Consider the following 20,533-nt stretch of genomic DNA (forward strand, 5'->3'; position numbering starts at 1 on the left):
AAGGTATTTTGTATTTCATTCAATGAATTCTGTAGTTCAGAATTTAGCTCTATTTTATAATACCTATCTCTTTGGTAGATTCTTCATTTCCTTAATTATTTTTCTGTTTCTTTGTATTGTCTTTCAGAATTCTCTTGTATCTCACTGAGCTTCCTTAGTGTCAATATTCTGGATCATTTTTTCAGGATTTTGTGAATTCCTTTTTGATTGGGATTTGTTGCTGAAGAATTACTGTGTTCCTTTGGATGTGTCACATATCCTTGCTTTTCAATTTCTCTGTGTTTTTATGTTGATATTTGTGCACCTGGTGTAATAGTTGCTCCTTCCAATTTTTTGAATTTGGTTTGTAGTGGAGAACATTTTCCTGAAGATGTATCTATGGTGATGGTTGGAAAGGATACTTGGCTTTGGTTCTGGATGCATGCAGTAGCATAGTCTCTACCATTCCTTTTGGTATCTGTGGTTTCATTGGTAGATTAGAGTGTGGTTGTTAGTGCAGACTGGTTAAGTTTTGCCAGAAACTGAAATACCAGGTAGGCCAGTCTTCAGGCCTCAGTGGTGGCAGCAGTGGTCTGAGCCTGCTTGTCCTTTGGCTCCAAGGCAGCATACACTGGCACTGGTGTTAATGGATCCAGGCAGGTAGATTCTTGGGCCTTCAGATGGCTTACTCAGGTATTGGAAATGGCAGCAGTGGGCCAGGTAGGTGGGCAAGTTCTTGAGCCCTTGGGCAGCAGGTGTGGAGTGATGTGGGTGATGACAGTAGCAGTGATGGAAAAATCCCCTGGAACCCAAGTGTTCCATACTAGTGCTGGCAGTGGCTGTGACAGGTTGGGCAGGCCAGTCCCCAGACCTGCAGGTTGCACGTACAGGTTGATGCCAGCTGTGGTGGTAGCAGCAGATTGAGTAGGCCCAACTTCAGACTCTAAGAGGAGTGCTCAGGCACCACTGGTGATGAACTGAACTGGGCAATCCTCAGGCTTCCCAGACAGTGTGCTTGGGTAGTGGCGAGTATGAAGCTAGGCTGGGTAGAACTGCCCTCGGTGACCCTGGTGGTGCCTGCAGGTGCTGGCTATGGAAGGCAGGGGTGGGGTGATCCCCAGGCTTCCGGTGGAATGCTCAAGTAAAGGGCAGCAGCAGCAGCTATGCTGCAGTACTGACATGGAGAGTGGGGTTGCTTTCCCTGGGAGTATCCATAGGCAGGCAGTAAAGGGACTGGGCTTCGCTTACACCTCTGCCCTGCGGCAGCTCAGAGTGGTGGTGGTTGCAGGCAGTGGAATTTGTCCTTGGGAAGTGTGAAAATATGCAGCTGCCCCTCCATTCAGGGGAATGAGGTTGCTGTGTGTGGCTCCTAATTCAGCCTGGGTGGCAGGGCAGGACACAGTCTGGTGGGGGCTGGGCTCTGAAAATCAAACTGTGTTATAGCTGCTTAGGACTTGGAGGTTTGTGGGACCCAGTATGATATCTCTCTGGAGCAATGCCTTCATGAAGTCTCCAGGCAGCTCCCTATGTTAGTCTCAGGGTCCATGAGCATCAAGGGGGTCTCCCATGGCTATTATTATTAGGGTTCACAGTGGGTATTTGGGCTGCTGTGTGTCTCACTTCCTCTTTCCCTGCATAGGAAGCCTCTCCAGATTCCTAGCTGATCCCAGTCAAATAGGCTGCTTTACTTTTCTCTCCTTCCTTGCTTCCAGAGCTTCTTGTTACTTCCCTGTTGAATCCCAGTGTTCTCCCTTAGATGATCTATTTGAAGTGTGATTATCTACGATCTCACTATCACTATATCATCTCACTATTTGGGTTCCACTCTGTGAAAGAGGTAAGTGCCAGATGCATCTAGTCAGTCATGTTGAAACCATTCATCTAATTCAGCACTTTTTAAGTGTCAGGCACTATTCATTCCTTTTAACAGCTTTGGTTGTACAGACTCTCACTCAGGTTCATTTTCCCCCTCTTTTGTTGGAATTTGTTGCCTAAAGAAGAAACTGTTGTTTAGGGATAAAATTTACTCCTCCCTTTAAGTTACCACTTTCCTCCTTTTTTTTTTTTTTTTTTTTTGAGATGGTATCTCGTTCTGTCACCCAAGCTGGAGTGCAGTGGCACGATCTTGACTCACTGCAACCTCAGCCTCCCATGTTCAAGCAATTCTCCTGCCTCAGTCTCCCAAGTGGCTGGGATTACAGGCATGCACCACCACACCCTGCTAATTTTTTATATTTTTGGTGGAGATAGGGTTTCACCATCTTGGCCAGGCTGGTCTTGAACTCCTGACCTCAGGTGATCTGCCCACCTCAGCCTCGCAAAGTGCTGGGATTATAGGCATGAGCCACCAAGTCCAGCCCACTTTCCTCTTAAACACACAATTTTTGGAGGAGAGTCAACATCTTTAGCAAATGATTGGCCTGAGATTAAGTTACTGGGTTTTTGTTTTGCTTTTTTTGTGTGTGTGTGGTTTTACCTTGAGGACAGCCAAAGTTGCAGCATTAATACCAGGCAGCTAAAATGCAAATTAAAAAATCTGCCATCTTTCAAGTCAGAAGAACCAGGAAAAGGAGACTGGGAGCAACAAGAACAGTCAGAGAGTGAGGGGATGGGAAAACCTGGATACAGCTAGAGAAAGGGAACCCATGGAATTATGATTCCATGTTTAAACTCAGTCCAAGTCTCTGGCTAACCCCTGTACAATATGGGCAAGAGAAACTGAAAGCAGTTTGCAACTGAGGCTTAAACTAAAGAAAATAATTGAGATAAGATCCACTGTCCTCCTGTAGGTGTGATAGTCTTCAATTTGGATCTAAACAAGTGAACTGCCTGTTAAAAAAGGAACACCAACTCTTTTCTAAGCAATATAACAGAATCTAGAATCCATCATACCATTCGCAATGTCCAGAATATAATCTTAAATTACTTGACTTACAAAGAGCCAGGAAAATGAATTATTCTCAATGGAAGCCAATCCCAAGATGATCCAGATGTTGATTTATCAGATAAGGTTGTAAAGGACACATATCCATGTTAAATGAGTTAAAGAAACGTACACTTGGCCTGGGCAACATGGCAAAACTCCATCTCTACAAAAAATACAAAAATTAGCCGGGTGTGGTGGTATGCACCTATAGCCTCAGCTACTTGGGAGGCTGAGGTGGGAGGATCACTTGAGCCTGGGAGGCAGAGGTTGCAGTGAGCAGATTTCACCACTGTACTCCAAACTGGGTGACAGAGTAAGACCCTGTCTCAAACAACAACAACAATAACAAAAAAAAAAAAGGAAGAAAAAAATATATACATTTGCAATCAATAAAAAGATGATAAATCTCAGCAGGAAACAAACAAATGAAGGTCAGGCACCGTGGCTCATGCCTGTAAACCCAGCATTTTGGGAGGCTGGGTTGGCAGATCCCTTGGACCCAGAAGTTCAAGACCAACCATGGGTGAAACTCTATCTCTACAAAAAATACAAAAAGAAATTAGCCAGGCATGGTGGCATGCACCTATGATCATGCTACCGCCCTCTAACCTGGGCAACAGAGCAAGACCCTGTCTTTAAAAAAAAAAATAAGAAAATTTTAGAACTGAAAACCAGTATCTGAAATGAAAACATTCACTTGATAGGCCTAAGAATAGACTGGAGAAAATTGAGAAAGTGAACTTTAGGACAAATTAATGGAAATCATTCAATTTGAAGAAGAGAGAGAAAAACAGAACTGAACATTATGTTAAATTAAAGAAGCTCGTCACACAAGATCACATATTGTATCATTCCATTTGTATGCATGTGTATAACGGGCAAATCTATAGAGACCGAAATTACTATAGTGGTTGTATAGGGTTGGAAGGAATGAGTGAAAGTACTGCTAATATGTTCAAGTTTCTTTTTGGGTTGATGAAAAGATTCTACATTTAGATTGTGGTGATAGCTGCACAACTCAGTGAATAAACTAAAAACCACTAAAACGTGCACTTTAAATGGATGGATGTTATGGCTTTTTCAGTTTATCTTAAATTTAGGATAACTGAAAAAAAAGAAAACCTCAAGGACGCATGGGATAATTTAGAAAAGTCAAATATATGAATAATTGAAAATATATATATACATATGAGTAATTAGGGTACCAGAAGAAGCAGGGAGGAGAGAAAATATGAATAAATTAGGCAGAAAAAATATTTCTTTCTTTTTTTTTTTTTTGAGTCAGAGTCTCGCTCTGTTGCCCAGGCTGGAATGTGGAGTGCACACTCACGATCTCAGCTAACTGCAACCTCCACCTCCCAGGTTCAAGCAATTCTCCTGCTTCAACCTCCTGAGTAGCTGGAATTACAGGTGCCCACCACAACGCCCAACTAATTTTTGTACTTTTATTAAAGATGGGGTTTCATCGTGTTGGCCTGGCTGGTCTTGAACTCCTGACCTCAGGTGATCTGCCTGCCTCAGCCTCTCAAAGTGCTTGGATTACAGGCCTGAGTCACCATGCCTGGCCCAGAAAAAATATTTCAAGAAATGATAGAAAAATTCCCTATTCAGTAAAAAGGAATTAACAAATACAAAAGGCTCAGCAAGCTTCAAATAGGAAAACTGTGAAGGGAACCATGACTAGATATACCACAGTCAAACTGCTAGAAACCAAAGACAGAAAATCCTGAAATTAGTCAGGAAAAACAGCATATTATATACAGGGAAATGATTTTAACAACCACAGAGTTTTCAATGAAAGCAGAGATGATAGTGGAACATCTTCAGGCAATGAAAGGAAAAAAAGCTGTTGACCCAGAATTTCATATCCAACAAAAATGTCCTTCAAGAATGACGATGAAATAAGGACATTTTCAGATAAAGAAAAACAAAGGTAAATTATTACCATCAGACTCGCACTATAAGAAATGTTAAATGAAGTTATTCAAGGAAGTGATACCAGAGGAGAGGAAAAAGATGGCATTGCCAGGGAGAAATCATGAGTTCAGGAAGGAAATTGTGGGTTCAGTTTTTGCTATCTTGAATCTGAAGTACCTGCAGAAAGCTTAAGGCTAGGATTATAGATCTGGGTCAACACAAGCAGAATGAAAAACAAAACAAAACTGGTACAGATGAGGCCGGGCGCGGTGGCTCAAGCCTGTAATCCCAGCACTTTGGGAGGCCGAGGCGGGTGGATCACAAGGTCAGGAGATCGAGACTATCCTGGCTAACATGGTGAAACCCCGTCTCTACTAAAAATACAAAAAACTAGCCGGGCGCGGTAGCGGGCGCCTGTAGTCCCAGCTACTTGGGAGGCTGAGGCGGGAGAATGGCGTGAACCCGGGGGGCGGAGCTTGCAGTGAGCCGAGATCGCGCCACTGCACTCCAGCCTGGGAGACACAGTGAAGACTCCGTCTCAAAAAAAAAAAAACAAACAAACAAACAAACAAAAAAACTGGTACAGATGAAACTGTCCAAGAAGGTATAGGTTGAAAGCAAAAAAAGGCTAAACACCAAATCCTGGGCCTTGCTAACACTTCAAGCTAGGTAAAAGCAACTATGAAAGAATAAAGAGAAAGCAGAAGGAGTACCAGAGGGAGTGGGATATCACAGATTCTAAGCAAATACTTTTACTGGAATTTTATAAACACTAAAAGTGTAACATATTATAAACACTAAAAGTGTAGCATATTATACAAGCAGAAGAAAAGACCTGGAAAGTTTCACGCTTTCTGATAATTAGATAATAACCTTAGCAAGAGTGATTTCAGGAAGAGGGCTAGATGTGGAAAATAGATTAAACCAAATTAAAGGAGATGGAAAATATGTAACAGTAACTAAAAGAGAAGACAGGGTTAAGATATTTGGGAAAATAGGTCACAGGCATTCTTGAGTCTTTCCTAAGGAGAATCAGCCAATAGAGAGGGAGAACTTGAAGATACAGGGTAGTGGGGATACATGCAATGGGGGAAGGTCTTGGGAAGAATCAAGAATGTTTCTCAATTTTAGCTACACATTGGAATCCCTTGAGGAACTTTAAAAAAATAAATGCCTGGCCCACTTCCAAGAGATTCTCATTTAATTAAAACTTGAGAATGATGAGAAAGAAGGTTCAAATATAGGTAAGTTTGTAGGAGAGGAAATAGAAATAAATTTATAATCAATTTTAATTTTCCACTAAAGTTCTAATACTTGCCCTTTTGCCACACAAAGCACTTATCTGAGTCCATTTTCTTTGCTTTTAGTTGGTAGATACTTAGGGAAGGCAAATTCCGTTAGTATGACTATGTCCAGTTAGGATTATTTGTATCCTACCCAGGTAGGGTGGGAAGAACTGGACCAATGATCTTTTCTACCATGCTACCTACAAAAACCCCCACAAAACACTAAGTATTTATATGGTCCCCTGATTGATTATAGACAGATCAATTGATTTAATTTATTTTGAGACTGGGTCTCACTCTATTGCCCAGGCTAGAGTACAATGGCACAATCATAGCTCACTACAGCCACAAACCCCTGAGCTCAAGTGATCCTCCCACCTCAGCCTCCCAAGTAGCTCGGACTACGGGTGCATACCACTGTACCAAGCTAATTTTTTATTTTCTTAGATATAGGGGCTCACTATGTTATCCAGGTTGGTCTTGAACTCCTGCCTCAAGCCATCCTTCTCAGCCTCCCAAGTTGCTGGGATTATAGGAATGAGCCACCATAATGAGCTCAGATTAAAAAAAAAAAAGCATTCATATTTCACCTCACTTTTATGTCTACAATATTTTTGTGACCTAAATAGAATAGGTATTTATCTCACAAAATTAGAAAATGAAGGCCCAAGGAGGTAAAAATCACTTTGCCCAAGAGTCCAGAATAAAACAAAGGGCTTCCATGTTTAGTTGCAAAGGTTTGTCCTGTAAGAGGGCTTATGGCTGATGGAGTGAATAGAGCTATTATCTGTTCTGTTTTACCAAAACAAACCACAGGGCTTGGGAGTAGTATCTGATCAGATTAATTTACACTAGAGCACCTATGGACTACTGAAAGCCATGAAAAAAGCCACCTGCCCCAATCTCTAACTCAGTGCCTTTTCTTCTACAGCTCATTGTCATAAGCTGGTTCACATGCAGAGTTGTAAAAATTAAGCAAAAGGACCAAAAAATATGATGTTTTCCATTATTCTGTAGTTAGGTAAATTTTCATTATTTTAACATTATTTTTACAAACTCAGAGTGAACTCTGACACAGGAGTGTAGAAAACTAGAACACAAGCATACCTAACTACTTAAATATGTTAATAAAGTTATGCAGAAATAAGAAAAATCATGCCATAGTTCTCCTTAAAGGTTCCAGTTTCAACTGCAACCACAGTAGATTAAAACCGACTTTCTTAAAAGTCCAAGCCAGGCTGGGCATGGTGGCTCATGCCTGTAATCTCAGTACTTTGGGAAGCCAAGACGGGCAGATCACTTGAGGTTAGGAGTTCGAGACCAACCTGGTTGACATGACAAAACCCTGTCTCTACTAAAAATACAAAAATTAGCTGGGTGTGGTGGTGCACGCCTGTAATCCCAGTTACTCAGGAGGCTGAGGCATGAGAATTGCTTGAACCTGGGAGGAGGAGGTTGCAGTGAACCGAGATCATGCCACTGCATTCCAGCCTGGGCAACAGAGGGAGACTTTGTCTCAAAAAACAAACAACCAGTCCAAACCAGCTTAACCTCCTAAATGGCTCAGGTGAATAAATGAAAACATTTGATTTTTAAAATAGAGTATTTTTTTTAAGTGATAAAGGAGATTGTAATGTCTGTCACTATTATTCAGAGATTAAAGTCAGATTACTTCAGAGACTCCTTTGAGATAAATGTTTGTTGGTCCATTAAAAAAAATTTATTTACTGAGAAACAAATGGAAGGAGAAAACAAAACAAAACAAACAACAGAAATGAAGAGCTTATTCAGACACCACTGATACATTTTTCCCTAGCTGCCATAGTACTGCGCTGTGTTATATCACTCTTAAATCTTCCTTGTCCATTATAACAATAAAATAAACATAGGAAAATCAATTTTAAGTAATAGTTGAAAACATAATAGAAAATTGGACCATTTGGCCGGGTGCAGTGGCTCACGCCTGTAATCCCAGCACTTCAGGAGGCTGAGGCAGGTGGATCATGAGGTCAGGAGTTTAAGACCAGCCTCGCCAAGATGGTGAAACCCCGGCTAAAAAACAAAAATTAGCTGGCTGTGGTGGCGGGCTCCTGTAATCCCAGGTACTTGGGAGGCTGAGGCAGATGACTGCTTGAACCCAGGGGCTGGAGGCTGGCTTGAACCCGAGGGGTGGAGGCTGCAGTGAGCCAAGATCGAGCCTCTGCACTCCAGCCTGGGTGAAAGAGCGAGACTCCATCTCAAAAAACAAACAAAAAACAAAAAACGGGCCATTTAAACCAAATACATGATAAACTGTTAGGTAGAAAATCATGTTCAGTTTATCAGCCTTATAGCTCATTTAGATTTTACAAGTAGAGTTAATGAGTGCCCAGTACAAGGTTTTAACTTCAATGAACAATCAAAGTTAAACAATGGTATCATAGCTGTTTATAAATCTTCACCTTATGTGCATGACTATATAAAAATTTACCAAAGACTCTTGACTTTCAGAGACAAGCTAGAGATAATGTCCAGAAGAGTGGGCCTAAAACCAATTTAATTTTATTAAGGTTTTCAATCATATTAGAATCTTAATCACCTGGCTGAGTGCAGTGGCTCACACCTGTAATCCTAGCACTCCGGGAAGCTGAGGCAGGTGGATTGCCCGAGCTCAGGAGTTCTAGATCAGCCTGGCCAACATGGTGAAACCCCATCTCTACTAAAAATACAAAAAAATTAGCTGGGCATGGTGCTGTGCGCCTGTAGTCCCAGTTACTCCAGAGGCTGATGCAGGAGAATCACTTGAACCTGGGAGGCAGCGGAGGTAGCAGTGAGCCGAGATGGTGCCACTGCGCTTCAGCCTGGGCAACAGAATGAAACTGTCTCCAAAAAAAGAATCTTAATCATCTAGGTAGGTAAAGTAGTAACTTTGATAGGGGAAAGGGTAGAAACAATTACAGGTTCTTACCTCCCCACTGTAAAGAAGGTTAAGGAGATGAAAGAGGATAAGCACAAACCTACCTTTCTCAAACTTAGAAAAGGCAACTGACTTGAGGCTGCACTGATGACCTTTGCACGTTCCAATCAGCTCACCAGCTTTCACATCCCAAAATTTGGCTGTTTGATCACCTGCTGCTGTAACCTTTCAAAAATAAGGTAAGCACAATTTAACAAAGCAATCCCTTATCAGTATTTACCCAGATCCTAATGAAATAAAGTCACTTACAAGTTTAAGTTCACCAGGAACCCAGGCCAGGTCAAAGACGGCATTCCAGTGAGCCATCCATTCTAAACAAAGAAAATGGTAAATGTGAAATGTCTAAATTGTATTCTGTGGTAGCCATATTAATAGAAGTTTAAATGCCTGGAAAGCTGTAGTAGTAAAAAGATCAGTAGTCGATCATTAAGAGAAATACAAATCAAAACCACAGTGAGATATCATCTCACGCCAGTCAGAATGGCAATTATTTAAAAAGTCAAGAAACAACACATGCTGGCAAGGCTGCGGAGAGACAGGAATAGTTTTACACTGTTGGTGGGAATATAAATTAATTCAACCATTGTGGAAGACAGTGTGGTGCTTCCTCAAAAGACTTAGAACCAGAAATACCATTTGACCCAGCAAACCCATTACTGGGTATATACCCAAAAGAATATAAATCATTTTATTATAAAGATACATGCATGCATATGTTCACTGCAGCACTATTCACAATAGCAAAGACATGGAATCAACCCAAATGCCCATCAATGATAGACTAGATAAAGAAAATTTGGTACATATACACCATGGAATGCAATGCAGCCATAAAAAGGAATGATATCATGTCTTTTGCAGGGACATGGATGGAGCTGGAAGTTATTATCCTCAGCAAACTAATGCATGAACAGAAAACGAAACACTGTATGTTCTCACTCATAAGTGGGAGCTGAACAACGAGCACACATGGACACAGGGAAGGGAACAACACACACTGGGGATTGTTGAGGGGGAGCACGGAGAGGGAGAACATCAGGAAAAATAGCTAATGCAGCCGGGTGCGGTGGCTCACGACTGTAATCCCAGCACTTTGGGAGTCCGAGGCGGGCGGATCACGAGGTCAGGAGATCGAGACCATCCTGGCTAGCTCAGTGAAACCCCGTCTCTAATAAAAATACAAAAAATTAGCCGGGCGTGGTGGCAGGCACCTGTAGTCCCAGCTACTCGGGAGGCTGAGGCAGGAGAATGGCATGAACCCGGGAGGCGGAGCTTGCAGTGAGCCGAGATTGCACCACTGCACTCCAGCCTGGGTGACAGAGCAAGACTCTGTCTCAAAAAAAAAAAAAAGCTAATGCATGCTGGGCTTAATACCTAGGTGATGGGTTGATATGTGTAGCAAACCACCACGGCACACATTTACCTACGTAACAAACCTGCATGTCCTGCACATGTACTCTGGAACTTAAAATAATAAAAACAAAGATGCACACATAAAAAATCAGTAGTCAGCACCCTTTGGCATGAGCAAAGATAATTTGTGGACTCATAGAAATTACACATTCCCTTATTTACCACATGAGAACTAACATCTGATGTCAAATTCCTTTCCATGAGTTCACTAGTAATATATTCTCTAAAATGGAATCTTTCTGAAACATATTCCAGTTCAAAAATCTTCATGATACTGGCTGGGCACAGTGGCTCACACCTGTAATCCCAGCACTTTGGGAGGCCAAGGCAGGCAGATCACTTGAGGCCAGGAGTTAACCAGCGTGGCTAACATGGTAAAACCCCATCTCTACCAAAAACAAACAAACAAACAAACAAAAAACAAAAATAAAAAGAACTTCATGATGCTCTCTGAATGGAATGTAAAATACCTTAGTTTGACATTCAACATTTTGCATTCTTTAGTCTTTATCTTGGTTGCAAGCCTCATCTCTCACTGTTTTTGATATCTTATTCCAACCAAATTGGTCATTTCCTATTTTATTATATCCTATGCTTTTCCATCTCTAGACCTTTGCTAATGCTTTTCCCTTCACCTGGAGTACCCCCTTCCATTTCCACCGGTCTAAATACCATAGTCCAACTCAAATGCCCCATTCTTCATAAATTTTCCTAGCCTTCTTTACTACATGAGAGTTTTCTCTTTGACACCAGTGTGTTTTCTTTCTACTTCTGTATAATTTATAGCCTTTGTTTTATTTATTTCAACACTTGACTTATAGGTTCCAAATTATCAGCTTCTTAAGGTTAGAAGAACTTTGCTTTATACCTGAAAAATGTTTGATCAATATAAATATTTTAAAGCAACACTTCTCTAACCAAAGTGTTAAAGATTCAACTTTTTGAAGGAATTGTTTTTAATCCTAAAATGTATTTTTCTTAACTTTGAGTAAAGGCATTGTCATAGTTAACAGTTATTGACAGATAGATAGTCCACCATTCACATCTAACCTGGTCCCTAAAAAGACTTATTCAGAAGTTAACATAATCGGGAATGTGTTATATATACTTCAGATGTTTGTCCCTTCCCAAATCTCATGTTACAATTTAATCCTGAAAGTTGGAGGTGGGACTTAATGGAAGGCATTTGGGTCATGGGGGTGTATCCCTCATGAACAGATTAATGCCCTCCCTAAGAGGTGAACAGATGAGTGACTTCTCACTCTATTAGTTCCCTGGAGAGCTGATTGTTAAAAAAAGAGCTTGGTACTACCCCTTTCTCTTGCCATGTAACCTCTGTATTCATGGGCTCCTCTTTGCTTTCTGCCATGAGTTGGGGCAGACTGAGGCCTTCACCAGATGTCTAATCTTCTAGCCAGCAGAATCATGCACCAAATAAACCTTTTTTCTTTATAAACTACCCAGTCTCAGTTATTCCTTTGTAGCAACACAAGACAGACTAAAACAGAATGTGTTCAAATAATAATACACTTGAGGATCTGTAAAGTTTTTTAAATGTTAAAACAAAAATTGTAGACCTAGACTTACCTTTGAAGCACTTCTTTCTGAAAGTTTGTGATTCAGTGTTATACAATCGAACAAAGCCTTCTTCATTGGCAACTGCTAGTACATGTTCCATATTGGGAGCTAAAGCAGAAATAAAGAATAAAATATATGAAGAGTAACACAAAATTTTTTTTTTTTTTTAGACGGAGTCTGGCTCTGTCGCCCAGGCTGGACTGCAATGGCACGATTTGGCTCACTGCAACCTCCACCTCCTGGGTGCAAGTGATTCTCCTGCCTCAGCCTCCCAAGTAGCTGGGATTACAGGCATGCACCACCACACCCAGCTAATTTTGTATTTTTACCAGAGATGGGGTTTCACCATGTTAGTCAGGCTGGTTTTGAATACCTAACCTCAAGTGATCCACCTGCCTCAGCCTGCCAAAGTGCTGGGATTACAGGCATAAGCCACTGCGCCCAGCCACAAAACTTTTTAAGCTTCCTCAAAACCACCAAAATTTTCTTCACATAATCTCTTATTTAGAGAAGGGCTAAATCGAGGGTTGTACTTAAACAAAACAGGAGTGGTACTGGCCAATGGCAAACAAAAGCATATGATGATGTAGGCCGCCAGCAGGCTGAGTCTATTAGTTTTGTTTTTTTTTTAAATCATATTTTTATTTACGTATTTTTACCACAATCATGACTACGTAATAGTCTATTAGTTTTTATTTGTTTTTGAGACGCAGTCTCCCTCTGTCACCTAGGCTGGAATGCAGTGGCGTGATCTTGGCTCACTGCAACCTCCGACTCCCAGGTTCAAGCGATTCTCTTGCCTCAGCCTCCCCAGTAGCCGGGACTACAGGCGTGCACCACCACGCTCGGCTAATTTCTGTGAGGAGTCTATTAGTTTTAAATTTCCTTTTCACAACTTTTTCTCTCCCCTCAAAACTATTATGGGTGGAGATAAGTACTTCCATTTCTTTCTTTTTTCTTTTTTTGGAGATGAAGTCTCACTCTGTCACCCAGGCTGGAGTGCAATGGCACAATCTTGGCTCACAGCAACCTCTGCCTCTCAGGTTCAAGTGATTCTCTTGTCTCAGCCTCCCAGGTAGCTGAGATTACAGGCATGTGCCACTACGCCCAGCTAATTTTTTGCAATTTTAGTAGAGATGGGGTTTTACCATGTTGGCCAGGCTGGCCTCGAACTCCTGACCTCAAGTGATCTACCCGCCTTGGCCTCCCAAAGTTCTGGGATTACAAGTGTGAGCCACTGCACCCAGACCTGCCTTGGCCTCCTAAAGTGCTGGGATTTCAGGCGTGAGCTACTGAGCTTGGCCAAAGTACTTCTATTTCTGTTCATATATTCCCCAGTGAGTCACAGAAAGATACATTCAACCAGATCAAAGGGTATGTATCTACTGGGTAAAACAGTTTTCATTGTAGCTGAACCTTTGCAACCATTTCCTTATATTGGTTTTTTAAAAATGGTGCTATAATAATCCTATGCTTTAGAAGAAATATAGTTATGCTAATGATGCATAGAGATTAAGAAAAGTCTATTTTATAAATCAAAAGACAACAGTTTTTACAAAAACTCTAACATCTACCTAGTTTACTTTTTGAAGTATATTTGCCCTGTAAATGTGAAATAGATCATTTCTGTCCAAGCCTTGCCTAGAGAGTAATTCTCTTACCAGAAGAGAAGGTACATCCAAAAGGAGGAACCGGGACTCCTGTTTCTCCATAAGAAGTGTGTTCATCATTACCACTGCATTGATAACCAGTCAGAAGGGATTGTAGAGGGTATTGTGAAGACCATCCTAAAACAAGACAATTCCTTATAGAATTCCAATAGAGCATCACATTTCAGCATTTTTAACAAATCCAGAGGTAAATATTTGTTCTTAAGAAACTTTAGATATTAACATAGATCCACGTACTATTAATATCTATGGAAGACACTGTTTCTGGTATTTCCTTAAAAGAGTCCTAAGGAAAAAATGAAAAAGCACTTCCAACTTCTGGGGAGGTATAGCTTTGGGCTTACTATCTAAAATGAAGACTCTCACTAGCACATTGAGATTAGAAGAAATAAGAGGCCTTTGCATATTAAGAAAGATCTTCCTCCTTCTCCTACCAAAGAGACAACCACAAAAGCATTCCATTAAAACTGTTATCCCTTTCTATTAAATTCTTATGCTGGAACATCATACAAAATCCAGTGGTCAAAGAGCCAAAGAAAATAATATATATCAATGCAACTACTATAGCCAGTAACATATTCACCAAATTTACTTTCTTTTTCCTTTAGTGCTGAAATTCTAGGAATCTAAAATGTTAATAGCAACGCTTATAGTATCTTAAATGATATTAGAGAAATTGTAAAGTGAAGCGTTATGTACCTACCCCTAGTCAACATTTAGTTAGCCCTGGCTAGTGGCAGTGGGTCAGGCAGTCTTTACAGGAGGTCTTGAAAGATGGGTAAATTTTCACTGAATTTAGAACAGAGAACAGGAAACTCAGGGTGGAAGAAAAGTTTATTCTGCTTGGGTCAGAGATCTAACGTGCACTATGGTCCTACATAGTAAGATATCTTCAGAGATTTGTTTTTATCATACTGATTTGTGGTCAAGACATTTTAAACATATAAAAGAAACATTCATTCAACAAGTAATTACTGAAAACCAAATGTTCAATAAGCATTGGAGGAAACACTGAGTTTACAATCTATTGAAAGCATAACAAACTCACATTTTAGGGTACTCTGAATTCTCACTTTTCATCAAAAGTACTATGTGGAGAATACATCCTAGCTTGACATAACCTCAGACAAATCTACATTTGTGTTCATAGACATAACCTGAAGGAATCAATAGAAGGGCACCAAAAAATTTAATCCAAATTTAATAATTAGTTCTGGGGCCATCATGTCATAATTTCAACATCAGATATCATTGTAAAGGAGCTGTTAAAGACCACTAAAAGAATGCAATAGGCTGGGCGCATTGGCTCATGCCTGTAATCCCAGCACTTTGGGAGACCGAGGCGGGAGGATCACGAGGTCAGGAGATCAAGACCATCCTGGCTAATCCGTGAAACCCCGTCTCTACTAAAAATAAAAACAAAAACAAAACAAAAAAAATTAGCCAGGCATGGTGGCAGGCGCCTGTAGTCCCAGTTACTCAGGAGGCTGAGGCAGGAGAATGGCGTGAACCCGGGAGGCAGAGCTTGCAGTGAGTCGAGACTGCGCCACTGCACTCCAGCCTGGGCGACAGAGCAACACTCCGTCTCCAAAAAAAAAAAAAAAAAAAAAAAAGAATGCAATAGTTACGTTGAGTTCACAAGTATTAACCTACAGAATAAGTGTGTAAAAACAAAAGCCTCTGTTCAAAGGTTATGTAAATATACATGTTTTGGAATTAAAAAAAAAATCAACTGCAAAATGCAAACTCAAAAGGGACTTTTGAACAACTTGGTTGAAATGAAGATGATACACTCCAAAAAACCTGCAATTTTTTACAATTAAACAATGACTTTAACTCTGCGTCACTGCCTACAATTAACATCCAAACACCAATGAATGGTGAGTGATTGGTCCTTGCCTACTCCTCTACTTATGCAATCCCTGCAATACACACTTCACTGATGAACCACCCTAAGCTAGTTTTGGATCCTTATTGTGTTATGAACATGAAACTGTAATGCTTACCTCCACAACACATTTGGAAAAAGCTATTATTTCCTCATTGTACAACTTAAGCCCCTAGAGTTACATGCACATATTCCAAGTAGTATACAAGAACATGAGAGTTTTCAGAGACTAAATTTCCAGATACAGTAGTCACCCCTCATCTGTGGTTTCGCTTTTTGTGGTTTCAGTTACCTATGGTCAACGATAGTCTGAAACTATTACATTGAAAATTCCGGAAATAAACAATTCATAAGTTTTAAATTGTGTGCCATTTTGAGTAGCAAGAAAATTTCACACTGTCCTACCCTGACCTGTCCAGGGTTATGAATCATCTGTGTCCAGAGTATCCGTGCCATATATGTTACCTGCTCTTAGTCACTTCGCTGCTTTGTCTGTTACATAGTTGGAAGGTCAGTAGTAGCCTAATGTTATATCACAGTGCCTGCCTACGTCATTCATCTCACTTCATCTCATCATGTTGTAGGTATTATATCATCTCACATCATCACGAGAAGAGCAAGTATAGTACAATGATATATTCCGAGAGGCCACCTTCACATAACTTTTATTATAGAATATCGTTATAAGTGTTCTGTTATTATTAGTTATTGTTAATCTCTTACTGTACCTAATTAAACTTAATCATAGGTATGTGTGTGTATAGTAAAAAACACAGCATACATAGGGTTGGGTCTTGGAACATATCCTTCAAGGATAAGGAGGTACTATTGTACTCAACTACGATATACAGTCATATGTCATGTAATGGCATTTTGGCCAAAGACAAACCGCATACACAATGGTAGTCTTATAAGATTATAATGAAGCCTAAAAATTCCTATTGTGTCTTAGTTTTTAACAAAAGGTTCGAAAAGTTAAGAAGAAAAAAGAAAAAAATTTAAAATAAAAAAACTTACAGAATAAGAATATGAAGAAATAAAATATTTTGCACAATTATACAATGTGTCTGTGCTTTATGCTGTTACCACAAGGGTCAAGAAGTTAAAAAATTTAAGATGTTTGTAAGTTTAAAAGTTACAGTAAGCTAAGCCTAAGGTTAATTTATTATTCAAGAAAGTATTTTTTAATCAATTTAATGCAGCCTAAGTATAGAGTGTTTATGATGTTTACAGTAGTATAATGTCCCAGGTCTTCACACTGACTGACCACTCACTCATCGATTCACTCACAATAACCCCGAGTCCTGCAAGCTCCCATTCATAGTAAGCACCCTCCACAGGTGTACCATTTTTTATCTTTTATATCCTATTTTTACTGAACCTTTTCTATGTTTAGATACACAAACACTTACCATTGTGTTACAGTTGCCTACAGTATTCAACACAGTAATATGCTGTACAGGTTTATAGCCTAGGAAAAATACACAGCTTAGGTGTGTAGTAGGTTCCACTATCTAGCTTTAAGTATACTCTGTGATGTTTGCACAATGATAAAATCACCTATTGATGCATTTCTCAAAATGTTATCTCCATTTATAAGCAATTGGATACTATATATGCATTTCTAAAACTCACCTGTCTGAAAAACCTGATGTCTCTGAGAAGGTTGAGGTATCACTTTTTTCCTTTCCCTTCATTACTTCCTTTCTTCCACTTTATAAAAGAAAGGCATTCCCGTGCCCCAATCTTAAACCTTGCATTGATCCAAAGAATAAAAACTTTTGGGTATCAAATATTTTTAAATAAAAACAAATAAACTTTTGGAACCTTAATAGATAAATAACTCCTTCAATAAAGGAATCATAAACACCCAAATTCATCTCTTTAAAAGATGTACTTCCAACAAAATTTTACTTTTGGTTAATAGTTACCAAAATTGGTAATCTATATTATTTTAAACAATCATATAGTACTAATAATTGAATTGAAAATTCAATCCATAAAGAAGTTTTAACACTCAGAGGCTTATGACAGAAAACAGCAATTTAAATACATCTTTTGACACAGAGGGGTATGACAAGAGTGATCAGTAAAAGAGCTTTTCAAGCATAAAATTAAATTACTGTGGGAGAAATGAAATGGAAATAAATTCAAGAGGAAAAAGCAGCTATATGGAATTTCTAGCAGTTAAAGAGTTTGTTCGTATGTTTCTAAAAAATGGATGACGTGACTATCAAATCACTACAGTATTTACATTATATTAGATACACTTAAAAGAGTGATATAGCATTTTTATTTTAAAATGTCAATATTCCCAATATGGTCAGAAATTATATTCTTTGCATTTGTTTAAATTTATGATAAAAACTTTTAGATATCAATTTGAAAATACACAGAAGAGTCATCAGATTTCCATTTTAGAAGGATCATTAGCAGCAATGTGGAGAATAAAGTGAAGACAGACAAACTAGGAGGCCATTTGGGAGACTTCTTACAATCCAGACAAGGCATTAGGGCCCAACCTAGGGAAATGGAATGGTAAAAATAGAACACATCCAGGATACAGTAAAGATGCATAATCACAGAGATTTTAACGAAATGTTTTGAATGTGTAACTATGAGGAAGATGAGGAAGTCTTTAATTGACTCAGGTTTCTGGCTGGGAAAACTGGTTTAAATAATGAGGCCACTCCCTAAAATTGGTAATATAGCAGGTTTGGGGGAGAAGTTGAGTTCAGTTTTGGGTATTTGAGTTTGAGATGCTTGTGGGACTGACAGTCTGCGTGATAATCAACCCACACAGCTTTTACAGAAATGAATCTCAGGTACATGAAGTCTTCCAATAACATCAATTTGTACAATGTCATTTCCTCATACTGTTCATGAGAAAAAAAATCAATTCCTGTTTGAGGCCACTGGCTGGGTGGAGTTTGTACATGTGCTCCCCATGTTCACAGAGGTTTTCTCCAGGTACTCTCGTTTCCTCCCACATGCCAAAGATGGGTATGTTAGATTCACTGGCATGTCTACATGGTCCCAATAGACAATGGGTGTGTGTGAGTGCTTCCTGTGATGAAATAGCGTCCGGTCTAGAGCTGGTTTCCACCTTGTACCATGAGCTGCCAGGATAGGCTCCGGGCACCCACAGTCCTGAGCTGGAATAAGTGTGTCAGAAAATGAATGAATACAAATAATTATATAATAAAAATGGTAAACTTTACAATAATCATACAAACGAATGACAATAAACGATTTGGTATGAAAGGGATCAGTGAGCTGCCATATTTGTGATTGTTTTTGAACTGGGTGGTTGTAGGAGGTGCTCCAATTTTCAGTTTGCAAACATTTATTCCTTGATTTAGCCCACCACTACTATGACTGAGGTCACTCACTGATACGCCAAACTTGGGTAAATAATTATCTCACTTGTTTTTATTAATCTTTCTCAAATGTATGTATAGCACACAATTATTTCAACATTTAATATTAAAAGTGTTTTGGGTCTTTATTTAGAAGTTCAGTGGTGTTTGTATGACCAAAATATGCCACTGGAACTTAATTCTTGTTTATATCAAGTAGCCTATGGTAGAGTTGGTTTAGTTATACACTGTTTTCCCTAAAGTCACAGTTTCCAAGAGCCTATCTAGACATTAAGTGAGGACTTACCGTATAAGAAATAGAAAGTTGTATGTACATAGAAGTGGAAGAAGCCCTGGTTATGGCTGTGATCATCCAAAGGAGTAGGAAGAAGAAGAAAAGGGGCCAAGGAGGGAACACCAACACTGAAGAGGAAAGGAGATGATTCTATAGATTTCAGTGGGTAACATATAATAGTGAATGAATTTCAGTGTCTATTGTGTAACAACGAATGAGTACTTGTGAACAGGAAAGAGGGAAGGGAAAGGTAAACACATGGAGAATTAGGAGAAAATCTGTCACAAAACAGTCTGAACAGCTCCCCCAGGACACACATATAGTAAGGTGTGGAGGTATAATAAAACCCCAGCAGCACTGTGCATACTATCACTCTTAAACAGAGGACAGAGAAGTTAGTCAAACAAAGTCCCAGAAGAGAAAGAGGAGCATTTAGAGTATAATTACAAAGATTATCTATGAGGGAAAGAAGTAAGAATGGTATAAAGTTTCAGATTGCTAGCAGGAAGTTGAGGGACTACTTCTCAGTCTCTTTCTCAATATCATTTTCCTAGACTCATCCCTGAACATAAAAATTCCCCTCTCAGGTTCCTTTTCCACATGGTTTCAAGAGGAAAAAGAACCTCTGGCTATAGTCGATGTTCACATGAGTGAGATTTTATTTCTGTCCAAGGTTAGTCTGCCTACTTACCTTCCTTATCAGAAACTTACCAAAAAGTTTAAGTTGATAACACCCAAACCTAGCCTCAAATCTCTTATTGCCAATGTTTTAGCGTAAGAAAGTTAGATTTCTACATATTAACATGGGAATACGTTCAACTTATACCATTAAAGTGAAAAAACAGGACATTTTGATCCCATTTCTGAAAATAATAGATATTACCTCTAGCGTCGAAAACATCTGGAATAATATACTTCAATCTATTAACAGGGGTCATCTCTGGCGGATGTGGTTACAGGCATCTTTCACTCTAAATGTTTATGACCATGTAGTAAACGGGGAAAAAAAGATTTTGATCCTGTTAGAAGCAGATATCCTGTCTTCTCTGCTTGACTGAGTTCCTTAACAGTGGGTCATATTCACTGGTATATACCCATAGCAAATAGCTGGGCTCACTAAGATTCTACAACAAACGAATGAATAAATCAATGAGTATGAGTTTTGACCATCTCAAATAACTGTTGAGAGAAACATACACACACAAATGCATGCATTTTCCCGTTAACGCGCAATGGAGATGTAAGCTGTAAGAGGCCTTGGAAGGC

The 20,533-nt window shown here is 39.5% G+C and overlaps 1 protein-coding gene across 4 annotated transcripts in view; it reads right to left on the reverse strand.

Annotated features, from left to right (window-relative positions):
* Nucleotides 1-20,533, reverse strand: part of DTL (denticleless E3 ubiquitin protein ligase homolog) — a 67,500-nt gene that overhangs the window by 46,467 nt on the left and 500 nt on the right. For 2 of the 4 annotated variants that reach the window (XM_003893123.4, XM_009187650.3), the window contains exons 2-5: nt 13,717-13,842; nt 12,065-12,163; nt 9,314-9,375; nt 9,109-9,229 (exon numbers count right to left, since the gene is read on the reverse strand). In XM_003893123.4, coding sequence (XP_003893172.1) covers nt 9,109-9,229; nt 9,314-9,375; nt 12,065-12,163; nt 13,717-13,842 — 408 coding nt within the window. Of the gene's footprint in view, nt 1-9,108; nt 9,230-9,313; nt 9,376-12,064; nt 12,164-13,716; nt 13,843-14,428; nt 15,102-20,150; nt 20,239-20,533 lie in introns of those variants that run through there. The other 2 variants (XM_021927310.2, XM_009187649.4) reach the window with 2 other exon arrangements.

Source organism: Papio anubis, chromosome 1 (assembly GCF_008728515.1).
Source record: "Papio anubis isolate 15944 chromosome 1, Panubis1.0, whole genome shotgun sequence".
Taxonomy (NCBI): Eukaryota; Metazoa; Chordata; class Mammalia; order Primates; family Cercopithecidae; genus Papio; species Papio anubis.